At 43.3% G+C, this 18846-nt stretch overlaps 1 protein-coding gene across 5 annotated transcripts in view; it reads right to left on the bottom strand.

Annotated features, from left to right (window-relative positions):
• faf1 (Fas (TNFRSF6) associated factor 1) overlaps window positions 1–18846 on the bottom strand; it is a 521459-nt gene that overhangs the window by 457506 nt on the left and 45107 nt on the right. For 4 of the 5 annotated variants that reach the window (XM_070886900.1, XM_070886901.1, XM_070886898.1 and 1 more), the window contains one exon: window positions 284–330. The exons of the other annotated variant lie outside the window; for it this stretch is intronic. In XM_070886900.1, the coding sequence (XP_070743001.1) occupies window positions 284–330 (47 nt within the window). The remainder of the gene's footprint in view (window positions 1–283; window positions 331–18846) is intronic. 5 annotated transcript variants of the gene reach the window in all.

Here is an 18846-nt window from a genome sequence, read left to right as displayed (position 1 = left end):
AGCACACATCAACTACTAATGGGAGCCAAGTACAGAAACATAAATATAAATACAGGCATAGTAAACATTTCACAGAACAATGAAGACAAAATGAGAGAAACAATATTTAAAACCAAATTAATTTTTCAGTTTGGAAAACAAAAGTCTCCTCTCTGGATGTAGAAAATACAACATTTTCCAAGATAAAACCTTTTGAAAATGTAATACTGAAGTATGTGTAAAATATTTTATGGGATTATTGAACTCCTGACTCATGAACAAAAGCAATAAAAAAGTTACTTACCTCTGTAAAATGCCATTCTCTTGTGGAATTATGCCATTAATAGCCGCCTGTAAATAAATGTTAAAAAGTCAAAAAATCAAGACCACTTTATGAGGCTTAATAAAAGTTACTATAGAACAAGCGTATATTCTAGCACTCGATAGTGACAACGTGGTAACATTTCTGCTGATTTTCCCCAATCTCCCACTGTAACTTCGGCAGAAAGTCCAGGGAAACACATCACATGATCGATCTGTCCGCATAATTACTGCCAATAAGCTGCACAAATGTTTCAACAAGACTTGCAAGCATAAATGGATTCATGGAATTTTACAGCTCAGGTGGCCAGTCAGCCCATCATGCCTGCGCTCTGAAATAAAGCAATTAATTTATCCCATTTCCCTACCCTTTTAATTGTCTTTTAAAAAAAATAATTACCACTTTACTTTTTAAAGCAACTAATAATGATGCTTCTGGTAGCAGATTCTATGTCCCAACAACCCTCTGCATAAAAAATTCTAACATTTCCTTTTGCTCTTTGAATTTATACCCTCCAGTTACTTACTCAGTGACGAGTGGTAATCAGTTTCCCCTCTTTGCCTCATCAAAAAACCATGATATTGAACACATCCATGAAATCTGCTTTTAACCTCTGCCATAATGAAAAAGTCCCAATTTCTCTAGTCTCTCTTTAGCTCTAGTATCATTTTAGTAAATTTCTTCTGCACCCTCGACATCTTTCCTAAAGCAGACCTCCCAAAACTGGAAACAATATTGCAACTACGGCCAAACCAATGATTTGTGTAGTGTATGTTAGCATTACCTCTTGTTGTGAGATTACATTTTGTCTGTACCCGAATCATCTCCTGTTTGAACGTTTTCCATTGTTTATCTACCAATTTATCTGCATTAGTTCCTTTATCTCACTGAAATTAGCTGCAATGCTACAACCCCAACATAAAGTCAAGACCAATGGAATATTCCATTGTTCCAGTAATTAATAAAATCTTTCTTTCACAAAATCTAGGCTCTGCTTCAATGTATCTGAAATAAAATACACACACACAGCGCTATATATTCAAATCAACTTAAATTTCGACACTAAGAATATATCAAATTTCTTCAACAATTACTAAGGCTTCTTGCATGTGTCAGGACCACCATCTAACATCGTGACCATTGAGTCTTTGGTTTTCTTCTTACTTTACTGATTACATCACTCTCTTTCTTTTCTAACATTACTTTTTATTTCCATTAAACAAAAATTGTACCATACATAACCTCTCCAATTACTCTGTACCCAAAAAATTGAACAATTATATTTTCTTTATATATATCTTTTGGGTACTCTTTAAAAAGTAAGTTTGTAACAGAACATATTAAAATCCAATCATTCGGCATAGGAGGGGGGAGGGTTGTGAAGGTGGTGAAATCATAAATGTGCCTGTAAAATTACCATTTCAAACTTTCAATTGCTCCAGTAACATTCTTACTGCACCTACTGAACACCCTCAACCATAGGTAGCCCGTCTTCATCATCATAGGCAGTCCCTCAGAATCGAGGAAGACTTGCTGTAACACCCCGCTGACGCGAATTTACCATCAGATACAAGTGTATGGGTCCAAGAGGTTTCACTCTCAGCAAGAGACATCAAAAGCGCCATGTCACACAAATGGCAAGAGTTACACAGTGCTTGGTGCTTTAAATGTACTGCTTTGTTTAGTGCTTTAAATGGACTTGTGCTTCTTTAATGCTGTTGTATCAACGCAAGTAGTTTTAGGCCATTTTAAGTGGTGTTTAATGCTTTAGTCCTTTGTGTTTAATGCTTCCCACCTCCCCCCACAGCCACCCCCTCCCCCCCACCCCACCCCCGCCCGGTCTCTGGCTGTGCCTGCACTGAACTTAACTCTAGGTAAGGTTTTTCAGAACTTACAAAAGTGGACACTTACTCCATTCTTAGTTTGGAGTAAGTTTTCACTGCCTAAACTTGCATAAAAGGCTGGACACACCCCCTTTTGAAAATAAAACTGAACTAAAACGAAACGAAACTTATTCACTAGAACTGGAGCAAACTAAATGCCAAGAATTGCGATTTCTAATATACTCCAAACTAATTGGAGCAACTCCACCCGAAACTTGGTCCTTGATGTGGTCCTCAATGGAAGTAGCGGAGGGATCATGCCAAAAACAAAAATAGTGATTGTACTTCAAAAATAATTTATTGGTTGTGAAGCACCTTGGAACATCCTGGGCATGTGAAAGACAAATGCAAGATTCTTTTTTGTGATGCACAATCTCTGTGATGTGAGCATATGCTGCCACCCTCATATTTGCTAAGGTATGGACTTGTTTACATGTGCACTCTCTGGGCCCAAGTTTCCACAGGATAAAAAACGGGTGCCCCTCCTAGCTGGGAGCCTGTTTTTCGCGCCTGAAACGCGCCAGAAAAAAAACGCGCTATTCTCGAGCGCTTTGCAGCTCCTTGTCTGTTTGGCGCGGCGCCCAGGGGGGCGGAGCCTACACTCGCGCCGATTTTGTAAGTGGGAGGGGGTAGGTACTATTTAAAATTAGTTTTTTTCCTGCCGGCAACGCTGCGTGTGCGCGTTGGAGCGTTGGCGCAGTGTGAAGGAAACATTGGCACTCGGCCATTTTTGTAGTTCTTTGTAGCTGTTTAATTTTTGAACATTTTTTAATAAAAGCACATTGCCATCAGCACTGAGGCTACCCTTCTCACTGTCTCCTTCCCCTCCCATCCCTCCACGGTAACAAACGGCGGTTTCCTCCCCCTTCCTCCCCTCCACGGCAACAAACCGCTGTCTCCTTCCCCTCCCTCCCCTCCAGGGCAACAAACGGCGGTTTCCTCTCCCTCCCGCCCTCCCCTCCACGGCAGCAACAAACCGCTGTCTCCTTCCCCTTCCCCTCCCCCTCCCCCTCCCTCCCCTCCACGGCAACAAACGGCGGTTTCCTTCCCCACCCCCCCACGGGAATGAACAATGGCTGAAGCACTTTCACACAGGTAGGAAGATGGTTTATTTAATCTTTTCTTTGCTTATAAATGTTTATTCAGGTTGGATTTATTTGTATAATATTTGTAGAAGTATAAATAAGGATTGATTGTAGAATTTAATGACTTTCCTTCCCATCCCCCCACCTCGTTCTGGACGCCTAATTTGTAACCTGCGCCTGATTTTTTAATGTGCAGAACAGGTTTTTTCAGTTCTACAAAAATCTTCACTTGCTCCATTCTACTTTAGTTTGGAGTACGTTTTCACTGTGGAAACTTTGAAATCAGGCGTCAGTGGCCGGACATGCCCCCTTTTGAAGAAAAAATTCTGTTCCAAAGTAGAACTGTTCTACCTCACTCGAACTGCAGAAAAAAAAAATGTGGAGAATTGCAATTTCTAAGATAGTCCGTTCTCCACCAGTTGCTCCTAAAAATCAGGCGCAAATCATGTGGAAACTTGGGTCCTCCATGTGGTACATAATTGCACTCTCTGCCATGCTCATACTTTTTCTGGTTCGTTCATTTACTCTCTATGTTTCACACACAGCGGTGTGCAAGCACTTTCTTTCTCTCTGTGATATGTGTAGTGTATGTCACTTCTTCGCACTCAGCCGTGACTCAGTTGGTAGCACTCTCGCCTCTGAATCAGAAGGTTGTAGGTTCAAGAGACTGGACCACAAAACTCTAGGCTGATACTCCATGCAGTGCTAAGGGAGTGCTGCACTGTCGGAGGTGCCATCTTTCGGATGAAACGCTAAATTGAGGCCCCAACTGCCTTCTCAGGTGGATGTAAAAGATCCCATTGCACTATTTGGAACGAGGGTGTTGCCACGATGCCTTGTATTTGTCCCTTTGGCGGAACAGGGTGTTGGTGATGAGGAGTTTATGTCCTAGACATTTTGTCAGGAGTAGGGTACCACTGGAGTTGGCTTTCCCTACCGCCTCTCTGCCAATCATGCCTTCCCAGAGGGCTGTGTCTTTGCCGACCTTGGCATTAAAGTCACGTAGGAGGATCAATTTGTTGCCCGTGCGGACACGGGATAGGGGCGTCGAGGTTGGAATAAAAACCCTATTTAGCCTCATTCGTTGCATCAAGTGTTGGGGCGTACGCACTGATGACTGTGGCGCATTGGTTCCGGGATAGGGTAAGGCGAAGAGTCATGAGGCGTCCGTTAACCCCGCAGGGGGAGTCTTTGAGGAGGTCGATCAGTTCATTTTTGACCACAAAGTCGACTCCATGAAGGCAATGTTCTTCCTCTGGTTTTCCTTTCTAGAAAAAGGTGTAATCTCCACCATGTTCCTTGAGCTGGCCTTCCCCTGCCCGCCGGGTCTCGCTTAGGGCGGCGATGTCAATGTCAAAATGTCTAAGTTCCCGGGCAACTATGGTGGTGCGGTGTTCCGGCCTGTTGCTGTTGGAATTGTCCATGAGGGTCCTGACCTTCCAGGTCCCAAACTTCATATCAGCGAAGTGGGAGGTGCCCGTGCATAAGTTCTTTTAACGTGGGGTGGCCACTACACACTGGCAACCACACGGGCTTAGCTGAGCAAGGTCTTGATCCAGTGGCAAGGGGGCCCAAGACGACTGGAGACCAGGCACTGCTGTATAAGCCGAACTACCTACGGCAAGATATTGGCCGCAAACACAGCGCCGAGTAGCACCATTGATGGTAGATGACCTGAGGCTTGGTTGGGGGGCCGGCATTGGGAAGGTCCACTAGGGTTCCGAGGGATGTTTTGGGAAGTTTCTTGCAAGGTTAAACATTTCCTCACAGGTTTCCAAGTTGTTTTAAAAGTTTAAAAGTTTGAAAGTATTTCCAGATTATTTTTAAAAAGTTACACAGGTTGACTGAAGGTTTAATAAATAGATTAAGAGTTGATTAAAAGTTATAGAATAAAGAAAGTTCTCCAATTTGATTAAAAAATTTAAAAGTTTTCCCGAATTGTTTAAGAAGTTTAAAAGTTGATTAAAAGTTTAAAAATCGAGTCCCTTCGGCCGGTTCGATGCCAGCCCTAGAGTCCCTTTGGCCGGTTGAGTGTTTCACAGTACTGCCGGAACACTCCACCCCAGCATCTTCCTTGTGGCCCGCAGGCCTCGGAAAAACGAGTGGGCCCCAGAAGTCGGCGGGCCCTGAATAGCCAGCAGGCCCTGGGGTCCTTTCGGCCCGGGGTCCTAGGAGGTTATCCTCCACACACACAAGCCACAGCCCTGTGGCAGATTTAACAGTGGCAGAAAAACAGCACACAGTTAACTATTAAAAGGTACAAAACACAACTGCCATTCGACCGTTCACAATGGATGGATGGGAAGGTTGATACAGGGCAGTCATGAGCCAATCACTCAGCTTTTTGTGGCATTGCAGAGTCTGCTCCGGAATGTAAATGGGACAGAGCTTTTCCTTAAATACAGAGACCAAAACTGTACACAGTACTCTAGGTGTGGCCTAACCAATATCCTGTACAGTTGTAGCAGGACTTCTCTGCTTTTATACTCCATCCCCCTTGCAATAAAGGCCAACATATCATTTGCCTTCCTGATTACTTGCTGTACCTGCATACTAACTTTTTGTGTTTCATGCACAAGGATCCCCAGGTCCCTCTGTACTGCAGCACTTTGTGGGAGGGATCAACAACGTGGCAGGTTCGCGGAGGATCAGCAGCTACAACCTGGGATCATGGAGGGATCAACAATGTGGTCGGACTGATTGCAGGATCTCACTTCTGGTTCCGGTTTCGGGCGGGAGGCACCAGGGGTAGAGTCTCGAGGGGACACAGGTGCAGAAATAAAGTAAATGAATTGACAGCACAAATCATTACAAATGGGAATGATTTGGGGCCATTACAGAAACGTGGTTGCAGGGTGGCCAAGACTGGGAGTTAAACATACAGGGGTATCTGACGATTCGGAAAAATAGACAAGAAGGGACAGGAGGTGGGATAGCTCTGTTAATGAAGGATGATATCAGGGCAGTTGTGAGAGACGACATTGGCTCTAATGAACAAAATGTTGAATCATTGTGGGTGGAGATTCGAGATAGTAAGGGGAAAAAGTCACTGGTGGGCATAGTTTATAGGCCCCCAAATAATAACTTCACGGTGGGGCAGGCAATAATCAAGGGAACAATGGAGGCATGTGAAAAAGGAACAGCAGTAATCATGGGGATTTTAATCTACATATCGATTGGTCAAATCAAATCGCACAGGGTAGCCTTGAGGAGGAATTCATAGAATATATGTGGGATTGTTTCTTAGAACAGTATGTTACAGAACCTACAAGGGAGCAAGCTATCTTAGATCTGGTCCTGTATAATGAGACAGGAAAAATAAACGATCTTCCAGTAAAAGATCCTCTCGGAATGAGTGATCACAGTATGGTTGAATTTATAATACAGATTGAGGATGAGGAAGTAGTGTCTCAAATGAACGTACTATGCTTAAACAAAGGGGACTACAGTGGATTGAGGGCAGAGTTGGCTAAAGTAGACTGGAAACACAGTCAAAACAGTGGCACAATTGAGGAACAGTGGAGGACTTTTAAGGAGCTCTTTCATAGTGCGCAACAAAAATATATTCCAGTGAAAAAGAAGGGCGGTAAGAGAAGGGATAACCAACCGTGGATAACCAAGGAAATAAAGGAGAGTATCAAATTAAAAACCAATGCGTATGAGGTGGCCAAGGTTAGTGGGAAACTAGCAGATTGGGAAAATTTTAAACGACAGCAAAGAATGACTAAGAAAGCAATAAAGAAAGGAAAGATAGATTACGAAAGTAAACTTGCGCAAAACATAACATAGTAAAAGCTTTTACAGATATATAAAATGGAAAAGAGTGACTAAAGTAAATGCTGGTGTGGAAATGTATTTTTATTTAAGCTGTACCACACTATTATTGTGCCCTTTTTAATATAAAACAAAATGGAGTCCTGGTCTTTCCAGGAATTTCGGCAACAAGCAGTAGGTTTGCATTAACAGCTAAACCTGGCTTGAAATGGCTGATAGCCACCAGACAGCTAAGAGGAAAGTCCTGCTGAGACAAGTACCCCCCATGGTGCTCTCCTATTGTCTATACGACTCCAGTTCCACTCGATCCAACCCTTTTCAAAGGACTCAAACCACCAGCCATTATCTCTGGTAGAGACCTCATCCATTTGATGCAAAAAGATAACTGACCAAGAAACTGGACCATCCTGACACAATGCAAGGCAGGTAATAGCTCATTACTACACTCTCATCGAGTAATGGCCGGCTGGCCAACTAATAACCCTGACAAAAGGAAATATCTGGAAACAATGTCAGGACAAGGATGCAGCAATTAACTATCTGTATTCACTGACTGCGAGACAGAGCCAATACACAGTGAGAGCCCATAACTTGGGTTTTACTGCATAAATATCTCGTGAAATTGTACCATTGCGGAGGTGTTCACTTAGCCATTGACTGAGTGTGACCTTTTCCTTGCTAGCAAGTAAATTAAAGAAACTTCCGCCGGAGCTGAAGGTGTCGGAGTCGTTTAGCGGAGGTCGAGATTTCGACACTGGTCCCTTAGAAGATGAGAAGGGGGATTTAATAATGGGAAATGTGGAAATGGCTGAGACCTTAAACAATTATTTTGCTTCGGTCTTCACAGTGGAAGACACAAAAACCATGCCAAAAATTGCTGGTCACGGGAATGTGGGAAGGGAGGACCTTGAGATAATCACTATCACTAGGGGGGTAGTGCTGGACAGGCTAATGGGACTCAAGGTAGACAAGTCCCCTGGTCCTGATGAAATGCATCCCAGGGTATTAAAAGAGATGGCGGAAGTTATAGCAAATGCATTCGTTATAATCTACCAAAATTCTCTGGACTCTGGGGAGGTACCAGCGGATTGGAAAGCAGCTAATATAACGCCTCGGTTTAAAAAAGGGGGCAGACAAAAGGCAGGTAACTAGAGGCCAGTTAGTTTAACATCTGTAGTAGGGAAAATGCTTGAAGCTATCATTAAGGAAGAAATAGCGGGACATCTAGATAGGAATAGTGCAATCAAGCAGACGCAACATGGATTCATGAAGGGGAAAACATGTTTAACTAATTTACTGGAATTCTTTGAGGATATAACGAACATGGTGAATAGAGGTGTACCGATGGATGTGGTGTATTTAGATTTCCAAAAGGCATTCGATAAGGTTGCCACACAAAAGGTTACTGCAGAAGATAAAGGTACACGGAGTCAGAGGAAATGTATTAGCATGGAGAGAATTGGCTAGCTAACAGAGAGCAGAGAGTCGGGATAAATGGGTCCTTTTTGGGTTGGAAATCGGTGGTTAGTGGTGTGCCACAGGGATCGGTGCTGGGACCACAACTGTTTACAATATACATAGATGACCTGGAAGAGGGGACAGAGTGCAGTGTAACAAAATTTGCAGATGGCACAAAGATTAGTGGGAAAGCGGGTTGGGTGGAGGACAGAGAGAGGCTGCAAAGAGATTTAGATAGGTTAAGCGAATGGGCTAAGGTTTGGCAGATGGAATACAATGTCGGAAAATGTGAGGTCATCCACCGTGGAAAAAAAACAGTAAAAGGGAATATTATTTGAATGGGGAGAAATTACAACATGCTGCGGTGCAGAGGGACCGAGGGGTCCTTGTGCATGAATCCCAAAAAGTTAGTTTGCAGGTGCAGCAGGTAATCAGGAAGGCGAATGGAATGTTGGCCTTCATTGCGAGAGGGATGGAGTACAAAAGCAGGGTGGTCCTGCTGCAACTTAAGAAAGGATATACTAGCTTTGGAGGGGGTACAGAGACGATTCACTAGGCTGATTCCGGAGATGAGGGGGTTACCTTATGATGATAGATTGAGTAGACTGGGTCTTTACTCGGAGTTCAGAAGGATGAGGGGTGATCTTATAGAAACATTTAAAATAATGAAAGGGATAGATAAGATAGAGGCAGAGAGGTTGTTTCCACTGGTCGGGGAGACTAGAACTAGGGGGCACAGCCTCAAAATACAGGGGAGCCAATTTAAAACCGAGTTGAGAAGGAATTTCTTCTCCCAGAGGGTTGTGAATCTGTGGAATTCTCTGCCCAAGGAAGCAGGTGAGGTTTAGATAATTGAATGTATTCAAGTCACAGATAGATAGATTTTTAACCAATAAGGGAATTAAGGGTTACGGGGAGCGGGCGGGTAAGTGGAGCTGAGTCCACGGCCAGATCAGCCATGATCTTGTTGAATGGCGGAGCAGGCTCGAGGGGCTCGATGGCCTACTCCTGTTCCTAATTCTTATGTACTTATGTACTTATGTAGAAGGACCGAAAAAGGGCAGTACAAATAGTCAGTTCCATTTGTTTCCCCTGGCTGGGGAATCTAGAACACAAGGTCACAGTCACAGAATAAGGGTTAGGTCATTTATGACCAAGATGAGGAGAGATTTATTCACTCAAAGCGTTGTGAATCTTTGGAGTTCTTTACCCCAGAGAGCTGTGAATGCTCAGTCGTTGAGTATATTCAAGACAGAGGTTGATAAATTTTTGGGAACAAAGGGAATTAAGGAATATGGAGATAGTGCAGGAAGGTGGAGTTAAGGTAGAAGATCAGCCATGATCTCGATGAATGGTGGAGCAGACTCGAAAGGGCAAATAGCCTACTCCAACTCTTGTTTGAAGCACGCTCTCCCTGGTTCACACTCATGATCTGTTTCACTTAGCTTGCTCATATGCATACATGTGTTGTCTCTCTCTCCCCGTCTGTCCATAGCATGCTCATGCCATCTTTTCCTAGGACAGTCTCTCTCTAGCAATTACAAGAATGCTTATTTACATGGCATGTGGGGCTTAGGCAAGCAAGCACTCTAGGTTATGAGCTCTCTCTTTATGTGGTTCATTCAAGTATTCCCTAATGTGTGTGCAGGTGACATGCTCCCTCCTATAATTTGCTCTGTCTGTGTGGCTGATGCACAGTGCTTTTGTGGCACTCACCCGATTTCGGTGGTCTGTGTCATATCTATCACTGCTTGACAGTCAGACACGTGCTCATGTGTATTTTCTCTTTCCCTCAGTCATTGTGTGGTACATGCTCTCTGTGGGTCATGTACATGGGTCAGTCATACACTACCTCTGTGGCTAGCTTTTTTCCTTGCTGCTTCACCTGCTCGCTCTTTATCCATCTGTGTCGTATGCACGTTGGGCAGACCACATTCGTGTCAGGCATGCGAATAGACTTCCAAAGCAAGCGCTCTACTTGGAACTCCTTCACGGCAAACAAGCCAATGGTGGGCAGCGAAAACGTTACAAGGACACCCTCAAAATCTTCCTGATAAAGTGCAACATCCCCACTGACACCTGGGAGTCCCTGGCCAAAGACTGCCCTAAGTGGAGAAAGCGTATCCGGGAGGGCGCTGAGCACCTAGAGTCTCGTCGCCGAGAGCATGCAGAAATCAAGCATAGGCAGCAGAAAGAGCATGCACCCCTCCCCTCAACAACTATCTGTCCCACCTGTGACAGAGACGTTGGTTCACGTATTGGATTGTTCAGCCACCTAAGGACTCATTTTAAGAGTGGAAGCAAGTCTTCCTCGATTCCGAGGGACTGCCTATGATGATAATGCACTCACTCTCCCTGTATGTAGCACACACATGGGGTGTGCATATGTATCTGGGGGACTTGTGCTCGCAATTTTCAACTGTTGCTTGCTTGCGCACTCCCTTGCTCGTGGTGTATGTATACGGTCTGCTGTCTGACACACGCACACTTTCTAATTCATGTACTGCTTACTGTCTACACATGCCTCTTGTACACATGGGCACAATCACCACAAGCAAAGCACAAGGAAATACACATTGTATGCATCACTGTACATGGCTTTTGCATGCATACATTCATTATAAGGCACAGTGAAAGCTCCATCACAGCAAGCATGCACAGGCAAGACACTGTTAGCCAGTGAGCAAGAAAGCAAATTACACAGAGAAAAGACGACAAACACTGCAAGAGGCAGAGACAGACAGGAAGAAGAAAAAAAAAAAGAGAATCAGCAACTAAAAGAAAGGATACAAGAAGAGGTAGATAAATCATGCTTTTGTCTATGACCAACATCACAGGAATTCAATTGCTGTTCACTAAAATTTTGGGATGAACCACCTGCAAACTTCAGAATCGTGCCAAATCATAGAATGGTTATAGCACAGGAGCCTGCCATGCAGCCCGTGTCACCTCTTTGCAAGAGCACGTCAGCTAGTCCCACACCCCGCCCTTTCCTCATAGCCCTGCAAATTTTTTCTCCTTCAGATACTTATCCAATTCCCTTTTTAAAGTCACGATTGAATCTGCCCCATCACCCTTTCAGGCAGTGCATTCCAGATCATGACCACTTACTGCGTAAAAAAGTTTTTCCTCATGTCGCCTTTGATTCTTCTGCCAATCAACTTAAATCTGTGTCCTCTGGTTCTCGACCCTTCTGCCAATGGGAACAGTTTCTATATCGACTCTGCCTCGACCAGTCATGATTTTGAACACCTCTACCAAATCTTCTCTCAACCTTCTCTGCTCGGAGAACAACCCCAGCTTCTCCAGTCTATCCACGTAACTGAAGTCCCTCAACCCTGGAACCATTCTTGTAAATCTTTTCTACACCCTCTCCAAGGCCTTCACATCCTTCCTAAAGTGCAGTGCCCAGAATTGGACACAATTTTAATTATAGAATAATACAGCTGAGAATCTGTATCACTGTAGCTACCAACTTTATATGTATTATCCGTACTAATTTCAAATGTATTAACTCGTTCTAAAATGGCCACTCATGGTTATTGCTGACTCTTTAGATCTCACTGTAGGGGAAAACAATGAGTGACTTGTCTTTGTTAAACAACAGGGTATTGGTGAGGCCGCACCTGGAGTACTACGTGCAGTTTTGGTCACCTTTCTTAATGGGAATGTAGCAACAGATGTAGAAGCTAAACTGTGGGAATACCCAGAGAAGCAGAACTGTGTCTTCCTTGCCTGCAAAACAAAGATAAGCTGGAGATGACTTAATCTTCGCTCATGATTAGGGGCATTGCTTAATTAACTGCGTAAATGACTAATTTAGCTTGTATCTATGCTGATGTGATAGGACAATGAAAAGGGGTAGTACCATTCACGAACTGTATAAATGTATTGATTTTGTAATGATTTTTGCTTGCTCTGATGGATTCGACAGACTCATGGAGCCAGTGCCCCTTTATCGATGAAGCCTGAATAAAGTTAGTCTGAACTAAACTTTAAAGTGTTTGAATCAGTGTATTCGCTGAAACAGATTGAGGGAAAAGAATCCGTATCAACACAGCGCAGAAGGAGGCCATTCAGCCCACTCTTTTGCCCAGATCCCTGCAATATGTTCTCCTTCAAGTATTTATCGAATTCCATTTTAAAAGGCTACTATTGAATCTGTATCCATCATCCCATCAGGCAGAGCATTCCAAATCCTAACTACTCGTTGCGCAAAACGTTTTTCCTCGTGTCACCGCTGGTTCTTTTGCCAACCACTTTAAATCTGTGACTGAGAATGTGTAAAAGGGTTGCGAAAGTGGTAGATGGCTAGAGAAGGTGGCAAAAGGATGGAGATAGGGAATCATGGGAAAGTAGCTAAAGAAATGGTCAAGATGCAGACAACTGCAGAAATCAACAGAAAAAAAAAGGGGTTACCAAGAGTTGAAGTTGAGGTTAGACATGGGTCATGAGAAAGCCCAAGGCAGCACAAAGAAAGAAAGCAATTCTAGATAGGAAGGGAAAAGTAATAGCTTCTACTGATGAGGAAGAGAAACTAATTGGGTTCTTTACTGATAAGGGAAGACCGTGTAGCAAAGCTTTAACTCACCTACCTGACACCAGCCCTAATTGGGAGACTTTCTTGCCTGCCATTGGACGTACTCGGGGGGGAGGCAGAAAGGGATTGGATAGACCAAGTGCTAATCAAATGTGTTCTGTTTTGAAAATGTATATCTACTGTGCTTTTCGTGCTGAAAAAGGGACTTGTCCAGGGGGAAGGTAAACAGGCTCTGATGGAGTGTCCCTTTGTCTTGACAAGTCCCGGCCGGAGAATCTTCAATAAATGTCCTTTACAGAAAAGGCAAGGTGTTCGCGTCAGTGTATTCGCTGAAACAGATTGAGGGAAAAAGAATCCGTATCAACATTTGGTGTCAGAAGTGGGATCTCAATGGATGGCTGCCGAAAGCTTGCGAATTAAGAGCCGAACTAACCTTGGACGAGACGGGAGGAAAGTGGCCACTGGAGTGAGTACCCTTTAAAATACCACTTCAGTTTCCTTCAGTTCCAAAAGTCTGAGGAAAGTTTGGCCACTCGCTGGTTCTCAGGTAGCGTCTGAATGAGATCCAGGTCAATCTGGCGAATACCTTTTAACTTAGGAAATAAGTGTTCAAGTCAGGTACGACGTCGACTTTGTATATCACTTAGTCCGTCTAGGCGCTGATTGGACTTAAATCGCACGGCGACGCGAATAGGGAAATAGACAATCGTGCAGCGACGCGAACCGCGCGGCGACGCAGAGGGATAGGGAAATAGCCAATCACGCGGCGACGCGAATAGGAGAACTGCGCGGCGACGCAGAGGATAGGGAAATAGACAATCCCACGGCAACGCGAATAGGAAAACCGCGGGGCGACGCGAGGAATTGTGTAAGGATAAAATTGGGCAATCATGGATCCAAAAATAGAGCCGGCCAAAGAAAAAATTTAATTAATAAGCTTTGTTGAATGAAGAGAGACTTTTGTGAATGTCTGTTTTTGAATGAGAGTACTTGTGTGATTTTTTGACTGCGGAATGAATTTTTAACTTTTATGTTTTTTAAAAGCCTGTTTGGAGAGGTGATGCAGCTGTATTAATTTAGGCTCCTCCCACTTCTCCAAACAGAGTGAAAGTTTTTTTTCAACCCTTTGTAGTGTTGTCCTGTATGTGGGAAGTTTTAAGACATTTTAAGTTAGGAACGCAGGTGTGGATATATTCGGATGATAAGTTACGGAGCTAGGAAATGCACAAAGGATAGGTTTGTTGAGTAAAAGATAAAAAAATACATGGTCCCGGTGGTTGAAAAAAAAAAGAATTTATTTGACACGCTCACTTACTTGTCGAAAGAAAACATGCAATGATTGATTACATTGGGTTGAAAGACATAAATTTAGTCTAGGAATGAGATAAAGAATGCCTTTTAAAAAAAGCTTCTAGCTCAAAAAAAGGTTTTAAATAAAGATTTAAATTACAAAATTTGAATTGGGATTTTGAGATATTAAGAGAAGGCACAGCAAAATACTGAGGTGGATTCAAAAAAAAAAAATTATATTAAATCTGATCTCACAGAAAATAGGAGATATAAAACTAAAAGGTTTGGAAACGATCTAGAAATACCTTCAGGGATCAGGTCAAACTCCTGGGCGAGTGGCGAGCTTTCTGCGAAGGTGTAAAAGGGACTTTTGAAAAATGTTAAAAACAGCAAGCTTTAGCAGTTTAGAAGAGACATTGTAACGACCTTGAAACTGGAACAATTGAGAGAACGAAAAGCAGCCCTCTCAACCTACGTGCCAGACTCCCCTCTTGTTATGGAAAAGACGGAAAAAAAGACGCAACCTTGAAAGAAAACAAATTGAACGAATTTGAAAGAAAAAGTGTCTTCGATTGATGATTTTAAATTAACAAATTTACCGAGACATGAGCCCTCTGTGTAAAATACAAAACCTAATTTGAAGAAAGGAGATCTTAAAAAAAAACGTAACGTACTAAATTGGTGCTGAAAGGAAAAAAAAAAAAAGAGATGGAAAAGGACATAACTTACTAAATACTAGCTGATATTTGCTGTGAAAAAGATATTGGCTTAATTGAAAAAATTTTGGAAGAGGTATAAGACACTCTCCATTGATAATGATTTTAAATTATGAGAAAGTTCCACTGCAGTTTGAAAAGATGAATCACTTCTGTCAAGTTGGCAGGAAAACGCCACTAAGTTAGGACTCTCATTAATGGAAGGAGGACATGTTAAACCCCTAGATGTATTAAAGAAAGAGTGCGCGCACAAAAACGTACCAAGAGCTCCACTCGGACCAAATGGTTGGCCTTGCATTGATCAAGGCTGATGACGAAATTTAATTTCAGTAAACAAAATAGCTATTAAAAATGTGTGGTCTCGTTTTAAATCAATTTTTAAAAAAATCTTTGGCAAGTACTTGAATTCGAAGTTTAAAAAAATTGGAGTTTAATCTAAAATGCCGTCTTCCCTGATGAGAAGACTTTTATTATGACGGCTTTACGAATGATTTCTGCTGTTTTAATGGATTCCTAATTTCTAAGCAAGTTTTGAAGGCACAAAGACTTTTTTAAAAAAAAAGAATTTTTCGGATGATTACGTGAAGTCACGTAATGACATCAGGCTTTCTTACATAGAAACATTGAAAACAGGTGCAGGAGTAGGCCATTCGGCCCTTCTAGCCTGCACCGCCATTCAATGAGTTCATGGCTGAACATGTAAAGGAGTTAACCCTTTCCATTGACAGCTGTTTTATACTGGACATTATTAATTTGGATTTCTTAATAGAATAAAAAAGACTCACCTAACAGAGGAAATGGTGCGATAGTCAGAATAAAAATAAAAACAGAACTAGCCTATGTAATAATACTCGCCTGATACAATTAAAAGAAAGATACTCAAACAAAACAAATTCAAGAGTTAAAAGCTAAGATAAATAAGCTGGAAGAGATTTTTTTTTTTAAAAACGGGGCCAGACGGATAGTGCAGTACGCAGCCATAGCACCATCACCTGTTGGGCAATTGGGCCAATGTACCCCACGGTGGGTAAGTGCAGTCTACAAACCCAACCTAACTTTACCTCCGATTTCACAGAGTGACCGCAACATGCATGGATAAAAGATGAGTAGACCAGAACCTAACACGTGGCGACGACCAGGCTATCGGTTTAAAATTTGCAGATAAAACACTAACCGAGATGGGACTGCAGCGACTACTTCGACTCTGGAGACTCAGGATACTGGGGACCTTGAGGCCCACGCAGGCACTGGATAATACAGATGGACTACGAGAGATATAGCACACGCAGGAAAGACACAACTACATGAACTAGCTTTGTTTAATTTGACTGCCGAAATATGCAATCTAGCAGCCAAGGACTGGAGCAAGGACAGAACTTACTTTAACGCATGGCTATGTATAGTGTATTAAGTAAGGTTGTAATGCAGCAGGCTGCCGATGCCATGGGCGCCAGTAGATTCCGAGGACAGGAGCAAGTTCATAGGACCAAAAGGGGAAGGGCGCAGAAATCCAACTGGATGGAGTTTCAGTTCTAGAAGCTCATGCCTGGGCGGACGAAGCTGCAAACAAGCAGCCAAACCCACCCCGCAAGAACAGAAGGGTGGGAAGAGAACGGAGCAAAAAAGGGGGTGGGACCCCAGGATGTTTAGAGAAACTGGCCAGTGGGATAAAATAAAGACCAAGGAAGGTCTCTGGAATATAAGGTGTATGTCCTGGAGCGTAACACGGTTATAACACGGAGAAGCCGGTATTGATCATGCGCAGCGCAAACAAGAAGGAATACAACCTAAAAAGGGGGGCTAGTAATAAAAGAATCTAAAGAAAGGATATAATTTGGGGTGCGTCAGCGACTACTTATCCTAAACCTAATGGATATCATTTTTCCTAGCTTCTGTGGGAATGAAACTATTAAGTCTATACCAGAACCTGACACAACGGATCCTCGAAGGCCCGGAACCCACTACCCGAGATTTAATGTCAGAAATGGAACAGGGCAAGGTCGGAAAAAAAAAAGGGGAATACTGGAAACACTAGGCACGGGTTATGACGATGAATTCCATAGGCCTGTAGGCAATATACGACCGGGTTAACAACTTAATGGCATAGTCTTGAGTGGTTTCGTGGGGAGGGACTTGGATGACCAAGCCCTACATGCGCGGTGGGGAGATGGCGCGGAAGGGGAACTGTTACAAGTGGCCCATACATTGTCGAAATGCCAAGACAATAAAATTGATCCATGCAATGGGGAAAGATATCAGTAAACGATTACAGGCCGAGATAGTTTGCTCCGGTTATGGGGCCTGGATATTAAGTGAGGTACAACATAATTTGGAGCAACTCCAGAATGGAGACATACCAGATTGGATTCCGAACAGCATACTTAACAATTGGACTCTATATTAAAAAAAAATGAACAACACGTGCGAGGTACGAAGGAATAGTCATGCATGGGTGCCGAAATTCAGATGTATTACTGGGCGGGTGAATATGATCGGATTTATGTTGTCCATACCACAGTATGATGTAACAAAGGGAGACCCCTTATATCAGATCGATAATATTGGTGAAGTGAGAAACCAAACTCGGTTACGTTACCATCAGCCTGCCAGACGGGTGATTAAAATTAATAGTACCAGAGGCATTGATATAACTGACTGCTATAAAATTAACCAAGTGGTTTTATGTCGAGGTACGCCACGAATGACGAATGATGATTGCAGATTCCACTAAACAAACGGATGCATGCTGAGTATCACTCCTCTCGAACACGATCTTGAGACCATCGCTACCCCGCAAGGGAACGGAGAGTGATGCGTGAGCACGGGGGCAGCCAACTTAACCATTAAGACCAGGGGAGGAGTCACCCAGTGTCCTCATTACTCCTAACTGCTGCTTCAGACCCAAGGGAGAAATAGACATAGACGGATATCATATACATCCCGAGACAACGGAAATCATCGACGGAACAATTACGGATACCCTCCGAGAAGGGTACGAAGAGGCGGTATGGGAACCGCAAGGCAAACAGATACCAGAACTAAATGAGGAACAATTACGTTTGGTGCAAGGAATCCAGAATCAAAAACGACAGTATGTCCGGCTGATGGAAGAAATAGAAAACTTACAGAGAGACACTAACGCAATGCTGGCTGATCAGCCCTGGTACTCAAAGCTGTGGGACATTGGACTTAATATTCAAATTCACCCATGGATAAGAATAATATCACATGTACTTGTAGTAATACAGGGTCTGGTTCTGATGGTCATGATGGGATTAACATGTGCACGAATTAAACAGGCCAAACGATAAGTAAGGGCACGCACTATGATTAAGGCCATAAGGGATGAAAATTTAAGCAGTCCTACAGGAAGGACTTACCTTATATAACTCTGTGGGAAGGTTTCAGGAGGTCCCGAAACTTGGGAGATGGCCACCCAGGTGAACGAACCTATCTGGAACTTGCCTACAGGGAGATAGTTATTGGGAAATATGGCCAGCTTGGCGTATAGCCAAGGGCCAAAAGGGGGGAAATGTAAGAGAAAAATTTGGCATTAGGGGTACCAGTGGGACAAGGGTTAAAGGGCTGGTTCCTGCACTGGCCCATAAGGAGGTAAAAGGCCTCTCTTCGGCCTTGTACCAAGGCTCCAGAAGTTATCAATTCAATAATATTCCGACAGGATACGATGTGAGAACCTAAACAGACATTGATAAGACCTTGCGAAGAGGCTCGAGGCGGACTCACAGACAACAAGGAGGATCAGGAAAGAGTGCGCACAGCTAAACGCGATACTCCTGGA

The sequence above is a fragment of the Pristiophorus japonicus genome, chromosome 8 (assembly GCF_044704955.1).
Source record: "Pristiophorus japonicus isolate sPriJap1 chromosome 8, sPriJap1.hap1, whole genome shotgun sequence".
Taxonomy (NCBI): Eukaryota; Metazoa; Chordata; class Chondrichthyes; family Pristiophoridae; genus Pristiophorus; species Pristiophorus japonicus.
This window is presented reverse-complemented; position numbering and strand designations above follow the sequence as displayed.